The 9,222-nt window shown below is 41.0% G+C and overlaps 1 protein-coding gene and 1 pseudogene across 1 annotated transcript in view; one reads left to right on the forward strand and one right to left on the reverse strand.

Moving 5' to 3' along the window:
• CHDH (choline dehydrogenase) overlaps positions 1-9,222 on the reverse strand; it is a 54,897-nt gene that overhangs the window by 28,068 nt on the left and 17,607 nt on the right. Inside the window, exon 5 of the mRNA XM_015571117.1 lies at positions 1-582. This exon is cut by the window's left edge and continues 1 nt beyond it. Coding sequence (XP_015426603.1) covers positions 1-537 — 537 coding nt within the window. The 5' untranslated portion in view covers positions 538-582. The remainder of the gene's footprint in view (positions 583-9,222) is intronic.
• Positions 4,751-6,596, forward strand: LOC102770133 (annotated as a pseudogene).

The raw sequence follows: 9,222 nt of genomic DNA on the forward strand, positions 1-9,222 counted from the left end.
CCGGCTGGCACCCAGCTCGTGGCACTGCGCCTTGCGGAAGTAGGGCAGGCAGTGAGCGTAGTCCCAGTCCGTGGCGCCTTGGCGGTGCCAGCGGTCGTAGTCCTCGGCGTGCCCGCGGATGTAGACCATGGCGTTGAGGGACGAGGAGCCTCCCCACACCCGGCCGCGCGGCCAGTACAGCACGCGGCCGTCCATGCCTGCCTGCGGCTCCGTGTGGTAGTACCAGTTGTACTTGTCATCGCACAGGTTGGCCACGAGGGCCGCGGGCATGTGGATCTTCCACAAGAGCCGCTTGCTCCCCGCATGCGTGTCCTTGGGCCCGGCCTCCAACAGCAGCACACGCTTATCAGGGTCCTCGGTGAGCCGTCCAGCCAGCACACAGCCCGCAGAGCCCGCACCCACCACCACGTGGCTGTACTCGTTTCCACTCCCGGAGGCCACACTGGCCAGAGCACGGAGGGCCGGGGGCCACTGCTGCCCCTGCACTCCCCAAGGGCTCAGGTGCCCTCGCCTCCAGCCGCGCAGGACACACCACATGCTTCCAGTCCAAGTCCACTTATGTCCACAGAGGGTTCGCTTTTCCTACAACAGAAAAACAGGCCTTAAACGTTTTAATGCAGCTGCAGATGGTGCAGCACAGGCCTCCGCAGGCTCACCAAGCAGTCTGCCCAGGGCTGGGAGGGACAGGCCTGGCTAGCATAGCCCTGCCCTGGGGACCAGGAGGAGGGAGCAGAGGTGCACACAGTTCTATCAGTACTGCAAGGTCTGTGCTGGGCTGGGGCACAGGAGAGAGGCCTGTCCCCAAACCTGGGGAGCCCCCAGAAAGGCTTCTCTGTGACGCCTGTGCATGAACCTGCAGCTGGGCAGGAGTCTGCAAGATGGAGAGCTGGGGAGGTAAGGGCTTTCCCGGGTTCCACGCATTCCTCATCCTTCCAAGACAGTTGCTGAGCCATTTCATCCCTAGCAATACACAGAGAACAAGATAGCTGCCCTCAAAACTGAAGGTCTGGGGCCAGGGAGACAGATAAGACTTAAATAAGTAGCTGATAGAAAGTCGGAGTGAAGGGCTCTAGACTGTAGAGCTGAAAGCCTGTGACCTGAGGTTGCATGGCATACACTAGACAGCTTTTCACTGAGGTGGGATCAGAGTGACTATTTTCAAAGATCACTCTGGAGAATGCTAAAGTTCTAACAAACAATGTCCGTAGCTTTTGCAGGTTCCTTTCCCAACATGCTCAGTGCAGATCAATCCCAGCATGCTCAGTGCAGATCAATCCCAGCATGCTCAGTGCAGAGAGGTGGAAAAGAACCAGGTAGCCCGCCAAGAACTCTTTGACACAAGAACTTCTGAGAAAGCCCCAGCCATGAGACGAGGGCTGCGACAGGAGCACTGAGAAACCTCAAGAAAACCCTGATAAATGCCCCTGCCCCTCCAGGAGGCTGTACCAAGTACCAGCGGCGGCCTACCACTGGAGGCGGGCTAAGAGGTAGAGCGCAGAGAAAGGGGCCTACTCCCACTGCCCCCTCCTGCAGGCACAGAGAAAGGGGCACCAGGGCCTCCTGAAAGCCATGTCTGAAGCAGGAGCACTGAGAAGAACCTTCCAGCGCTCCAGGCCCCACACTAGCCCCAGGTGGCAGCAGCTCAACTTCCCACTAGGCTAACTCAGCTCTCCACACTAATGACCTGATAGGGTAAAAGGCATGCCCTTTTCCAGGTGAATTTTATCAAACATTCAAAAACCAACTAACACCAACCCTTCTCAAACTATTCCAAAAATATCAAGAAGAGCGAAGACTTCCAAGCTCATTTTGTGGGGCCAGTGTCATCCTAATTCCAAAACCAGATGAAGACACTACAAAGAAAGAAAATTATACGCCAATATCCCTGATGAACACAGATGCAAAAACCCTAATAAAATATTAGCAAACTACATCTAGCAACACATTAAAAAGATCAGCCCGTGCCAGTTTTGCTCAATGGATAGAGAGTCAGCCTGCGGACCCTTGGCCCCAGGCTCGATTCCGGTCAAGGGCATGTACCTTGGTTGCAGGCCCCTCCCTAGCCCTGGCCTAGTCAGGGTTCGTGTGGAATGCAACCAAACAATGTGTTTCTCTAACATCAATATTTCTGCCTTGCCTTCCCTCTAAAAATCAATGGAAAAATAGCCTTGGGTGAGGATTAAAAAAAAAATCATTATGATCAAGTGGGATTTATTCCTGGGATGCAAGGTTGGTACAATGTCCACAAATCAATTAACATGTGACATCACAAACAAAATTAAGGATAAAAAACATGTGATCATATCAATATATGCAGAAAAAGCATCTGACAAAATCCAGCACCCATCTATGATAAAAACTCTCAACAAAGTGGGAATATAGGGAACATACCTCAATATAATAAAGCCCATATATGACAAACCCACAGCTAACATCATACTCAATGCACAAAAAACTAAAAGTGTTTCCCTTAAGATCAGGAATAAGACAGGGATATCTGCTTTCACCATTCTTATTCAGTATGGTACTGGAAGTCCTAGCCACAGCAGTCAAGAAGAAATAAAAGGTATCCAAATTGGCAAGGAAGAAGTAAAATTGTCATTATTTACAGATGACATGATACGTATAAAGATAACCCTAAAGATTCCATTAAAAAAACAAAACACTACTAGAACTGATAGATTCACTAAAGTAGCAGGTTACAAAATTAATATCCAGAAATCAGTTGCACTTTTATATACCAATAATGAACTATCAGAAAGGGAAACTAAAAATAAAAAAAAAATTCCATTTACCAGTATAATTGTATTTAAAAAAATACCTAAGAATAGCCATAGCTAGTTTGGCTCAGTGGATAGAACAATCAGCCTGCAGACTGAAGGGTCCGAGGTTTGATTCTAATGAAGGACACATGGCTCGATTCCCAGTGGAGAGCATGCGGAGGCAGCTGATCAATGATTCTTCCTCATCATTGATGTTTCTATCTCTCCCTCTCCCTTCCTCTCTGAAATCAATAAAAATATATTTTAAAACAAACAAAAATACCTAAGAATAAGAAAATTATAAGACACTGAAGAAACTGAAGAAGATATAAGTAAATGGAAGCATATACTTGTGCTCATGGATAGGAAGAATTGCCATCACTAAAATGTTCATAACTACCCAAAGCAATCTATGGATTCAATGCAATTCCTACCAAAATAATGGCATATTTCACAGAACCAGAATAAATAATCCAAAAACTTATACAGAACCACAAAAGACCCCATATAGCCACAGCAATCTTGAGAAAGAAGAACAATATTACCCTACCTGATATCAAACTATACTACAAGGGTATCGTTATCAAAACAGGGTGGTACTAGAATAAAAACAGACACATAGCTCAATGGAACAGAACAGAGAGCTCCGAAATAAACCCACACTTATATGGCCAATTAATATTTGACAAAGTAGGTAAGAAAGTACAATGGGGAAAAGACAGTCTATTCAATAAATGGTGTTACAAAAATTGGACAGCAACAGGCAAAAAATAGAACTAGACCACCTTCTTACACCATATACAAGAATAAACTCAAAATGGATTAAAGACTTAAATATAAGACTTGAAACCAGAAAACATAGGCAGTAAAATCTCTGACATTTCTCTTGTAATTTTTTTTTCTGATATATCTCCCCAGCAAGAAAAGAGAAGAAAAAAAAATAAACAAATGGGACTATATCAAACTAAAAAGTTTTTGAACAGTAAAGGAAATCGTCAACAAAATGAAAAGACAACCCACTGAATGGGAGAGAACATATTTGCCAATGATACATCTGTTAAGGGAGTAATATGCAAAATGTATAAAGAACTCATACAACTAAAATCCAATTAAAATATGCACAAAGGACCTGAATAGATGCTTCTCCAAAGAGGACATACAGATGGCAGCCATAAAAGAATGAAATCTTACCATTTGCAACAGCATGGATGGACCTAGAGAGTATTATGCTAAGTGAAATAAATCAGTCAGAGAAAGACAAATACCCTATGATTTCACTTTTTTATAAAATCTAAAGGACAATATAAATGAACCAAAACAGAAACAGACTCATAGATACAGAGACCAGATTGATGGTTGCCAGAGGGGAGGGGGGCAGTATGGAACTGCATGAAAAAGGTGAAGGGTTTGAGAAATTCAGATTGATAGTTATAAAATAGTCATGGGGATGTGAAGTACAGCATAGGGAATGTAGTCAATAATACTGTAATAACTATATATGATGCCACACCTGTCAGAATAGCCACCACCAATACATCAACAAACAAGTGTCGGAGAGGATGTGAAGAAATGGGAACCCTGTGCACTACAGGTGGGAATGCAGATTGGTGCAGCCACGATGGGACACAGTAGGAAATTTCCTCAAAAAATTAAAACTGCCTTATGATCCAGCGATTCAACTTCTGGACATATATCCAAAGAAACCCAAAACACTAATTTGAAAGAATTTATGCACCCTTATGGTTCACTGCAGTAGGTTATTTACCGTAGCCAAGATATGGAAGCAACCCCATTTGCAACAGCATGGATGGACCTAGAGAGTATTATGCTAAGTGAAATAAATCAGTCAGAGAAAGACAAATACCCTATGATTTCACTTTTTTATAAAATCTAAAGGACAATATAAATGAACCAAAACAGAAACAGACTCATAGATACAGAGACCAGATTGATGGTTGCCAGAGGGGAGGGGGGGAGTATGGAACTGCATGAAAAAGGTGAAGGGTTTGAGAAATTCAGATTGATAGTTATAAAATAGTCATGGGGATGTGAAGTACAGCATAGGGAATGTAGTCAATAATACTGTAATAACTATATATGATGCCAGGTGAGTAGAAATATCAGGGGAACACTTTGTAAAGTAGGCTGTATACCTGAACTAAAAAAAAATAATGGCAGAATAAACTAAAAAGAGATGGGACACATAAAGAACCAATAATAAAATGGTAGATTTAAATCCAACCATATCAATAACTGCATTAAGTGGAAATAATATAAATATTCCAATTAAAGTGCAGAGACTGTCAAATGAGATTTTAAAAAGCAAGACTCAAATATACGTTGTGCACACACACAAAAAAACCCACTTTAAAAATAAAGACATGTAATAAATATGAAAGTTGAAAAAAGATGCACCACATAAGCACTACACAAATAAGAGTTAAAGTGACAATATTAGCTCTAGACTTCAGTACAAAGAATATTAGCAGGGTTTAGAAGACACCTAAAAATGATAAAGGAGACAATTTATCCTAAGGCAAAACACTTCTAAATGTGTATGTGTGCAATAGAACTCCAAAATCATGAAGCAAAAATTAGATAGCAATGAAAGGAGAAATGAATAAATACATAATTACACTTGGAGACTTCAATACTCCCCTCATAGTAATAGATAAAACATCGAGGGATATGTTCAGTAGATCACTCCCTCTGCTGGTGGACATTGCTGAGTAAGTAATAAGCATCCTTAAAGTATCCCTATCACATCTAAGTCACAGTCTCCCGAGGAGTCCGAACAGCTGCAGAAGCTCTTTACTGGAGGTTTGAGCTTTGAGAATCTGAGGAGCCATATTCAGCAGTGGGGACCACTCACAGACCGTGGTGGAGAGAGATCTAAACACCAAGCACTCCAGAGCTTTGGGTTTGTACGTGTGCCACTGCGGAGGAGGTGGATGCAGCCATGAAGGCAAGGCCACACAAGGTGGACGGAAGAGCTGTGGAACCAGAGGGCTGTCTCAAGAGGAGATTCTCAAAGACCTGGTGCCCACTTAACTGTGGAAAAGATTAACAGTGGTAGTAAAGAAGACACTTAAGAACATCACTTAAGAGATTATTTCGAGCAGTAAGGGAAAACTGAAGTGATTGAAATCATGACTGACTGAGGCAGTGACAAGAAGAAAGGCTTTGCTTGTGTAACCTTTGATGACCGTGACTCTGTAGACAGAATTGTCATTCAGAAATACCCGACTATGAATGGCCACCACTGTGAGGTAAGGAGAGCTCTGTCTAAGCCAGAGATGGCTAGTGCGTCGTCCAGCCAAAGAGGTTGAAGTGGTTCTGGAAACTTCGAAGGTGGTCACGGAGATGGTTTTAGTGGGCATGACAACCTTGATCATGGAGGAAACTTTCGTGGTGGAGGTGGCTTTGGTGGCAGCTGTGGTGGTGGTGGATATGGTTGGTGGCAGTGGGGATGGCTATCATGGCTTTGGTAATGATGGAAGCAATTCTGGACATGGTGGAAGCTACAATGATTTTGGCAATTACAACAATCCATCTTCAAGTTTTGGATCTGTGGAAGGAGAAAATTTTGGAGGCAGAGAAGTTCTGTCTCCTGTGGTGGTGGAGACCAATACTTTGCCAAACTGAAAGCAAGGTGGCTATGGTGGTTCCAGCAGCAGCAGTAGCTAAGGCAGTGGCAGAAGGTTTTAATTACCGCCAGGAAACAAAGCTTAGTAAGAGAGCAGAGCGAGAAGAGTGACAGGGAAACTACAGGTTACCACAGATTTGTGAACTCAGCCAAGCACAGTGGTGACAGGACCTAGCAGCTACAAAGAAGACATGTTTCAGACAACACTGAAGTGTATGAGCAAAAACCCGAGGACTTTTTTTGTGACTAATTGTATAACAGGTTATTTCTGTTTTCGTTCTGTGGGAAATGTAAAGCATTCCAGCAAAGGGTTTTAATGTAGAATTTTTGTGCCCATGTTGTTGATTGCTAAACATAATAGTCTGATCATGATGCCGAATAAATGTCTTTTTAAAAAAACCATCTAGACGAAAAAATCAGTAAGAATATAGAAGATTTGAACAGCATACTGAACTAACCTGACAACTAATCAACAGTTATTACTGAACAGCAGCAGAATACATGTTTAGTGCAAATGTATATCACCAAACAGTCCTTATTCTGGGCCATAATACAAAGCTCAACAAATTTAAAAGAACTGAAATGAAACAAAGTGTTTTCTCTGACCACCAAATATTTTATTTAGAAATAAATAATAAAAATATTTCTAAAAATCCCTAAATAGTAAAATTTAAATACACCTTGTAAATAACCTGAGTCAAGGAAGAAACCACTAAAGAAATTAGCAAATTTTTATGTTTTTATTTTCAACATTAGCTAGATTTTTTTAAGCAACTGATTATCTCTAAGAAATAAAGATTTTAGAGAGAGAGAGGGAGAGAGGGGGAGAGAGACATCGATTGGTTGCCTCCTGCACATGCCTGACCAGGGATCAAACCCACAACTGAGTATGTGCCCTGACCAGGATTAAACCTGCCACCTTTTGGTGTAAGAGACAACCCTCCAACCAACGGAGCCACACTGGTCAGAGTGCAAATTTTTGAACTGAATGAAAATGAAAACACAGCAAACCAAAATGTTGAATGCAGGGAATGAAATGCTTTGAGGGAAATATATAGCATTAAAATGCTTATATTAGTAAGTCAGAACTCAAATTGATGATCTATATTTTTATCTTTAAGTAATTAGAAAAAATAAAGTCAATCTCACAGTAATTAGAAGAAAGTAATAAACATAATGGCAGAAATCAATAAAATTGAAATCAAATTTAAAAATAAAAACTTAATAAAACCAAACTATTGTTCTTTAAAACAATAAAATTAATAAATCCCTTCCCAAAGAAGAGAGATAACACAAATTACCAGGATCAACAATGGCAGAGAGGATATTATTCCACATTCTACAGTATAAGAAATATTATGACAACTTTACCCCAATAAATTTGATAAGATAATATGCATACATTTCTTGAAAGATAGATTATCAAAGCTCACTCAAGAAAAACTATATAACCTAATTAGCTATATACATCTCTTTAAAAAATAGCGTTCATAATTTAAATTCTTCCCACAAAGAAAACTCTAAACTTCATTAGTAAAATTTATCACACACTAAAGATGGGATAATACAAATTTTATAGAAAACAGAATAGTAGAGAACACTCCCCAACTCACTTAACAAATGCAGCATTATCTTGTTACCAAACTAGACAAAGCTTTCACAAGAAAAGGAAACTATAGACTAATATCCATCATGAACAAAGATGCAAATCTCTTTAACAAAGTTTTAGCAAATAATATCCAGCAACATACAAAAAGCATGCATTGTAACCCACTGGAATTTATCCCAGGAATGCAAGGTTGGTTCAACATTTGACAATCAATCTTTGTATTTCATCACTAGAGGCCCTGGGGTCTATCGGCCTGGCCTGCAGGACTGGGCCAAAACCGGCTCTCTGACATCCCCCAAAGGGTCCTGGATTGGGAGAGGGAGCAGGCCAGGCTGAGGGAACCCCACTGGTGTACGACTGGGGCCAGGGAGGGATGTGGGAGGGCTCCAGGACATGTCTGGCCCAACTCGCTCAGTACCAATTGGCCAGACCCCAGCAGCAAGCTAACCTACCAGTCGAAGCATCTGCCCCCTGGTGGTCAGTGCACATCATAGCGAGCAGTTGAGCGGCCTTAGCATATCATTAGCATATTATGCTTTGATTGGTTGAACAGCTAACTGTACAACCGGACACTTAGCATATTAAGCTTTTATTATATAGGATTATATAGGATATTAATAATCCAAAAAAGAAAAAAACATGATCATCTTAATTAATGCATAAATCATTTAGCAATATTCAAAATCTATAAAATCTTTGTGTTACTTAAGGAATGCCTGATAAAGGGCATCTATGAAATACCTATAGCTAACTTTGTACTAAATGGTGAAAGACTGAAAGCTTTCCCCTTGAGATCAGAAACAAGGCAAGAATGTTCATTTTCACCACTTTTATTTAACCTTGTATGAGGTTCTAAACTAGGAATTTAAGTTTAAGTAATTAGTTAAAATAAAAAGCATACCGATTGGAAAGAAATAACTATAAATGTCCTTATTTGTAGACATGATTATCTACATAGAAATTCCCAAGGAATTCTTTTAAAAAGCTACTGGAATAAGTGAATTTAGCACAGTCATAAGGTACAAGTTAAACACACAAAAGTCAACTGTATTTTTTATATGCTCTTAATGAACAACTGAACACTTAAATGTAAATAAATGTAATAAAGAAGTCTGCATCCATTTTTGATGTTTGACCACTGACAGCTTTCAAACCCCATTCCTCACTCTGGCTCCATACTGGGCAAGTCAATAAGAAAGTCCTGG

Source organism: Myotis davidii, unplaced genomic scaffold, assembly GCF_000327345.1.
Source record: "Myotis davidii unplaced genomic scaffold, ASM32734v1 scaffold111, whole genome shotgun sequence".
Lineage (NCBI taxonomy): Eukaryota > Metazoa > Chordata > Mammalia > Chiroptera > Vespertilionidae > Myotis > Myotis davidii.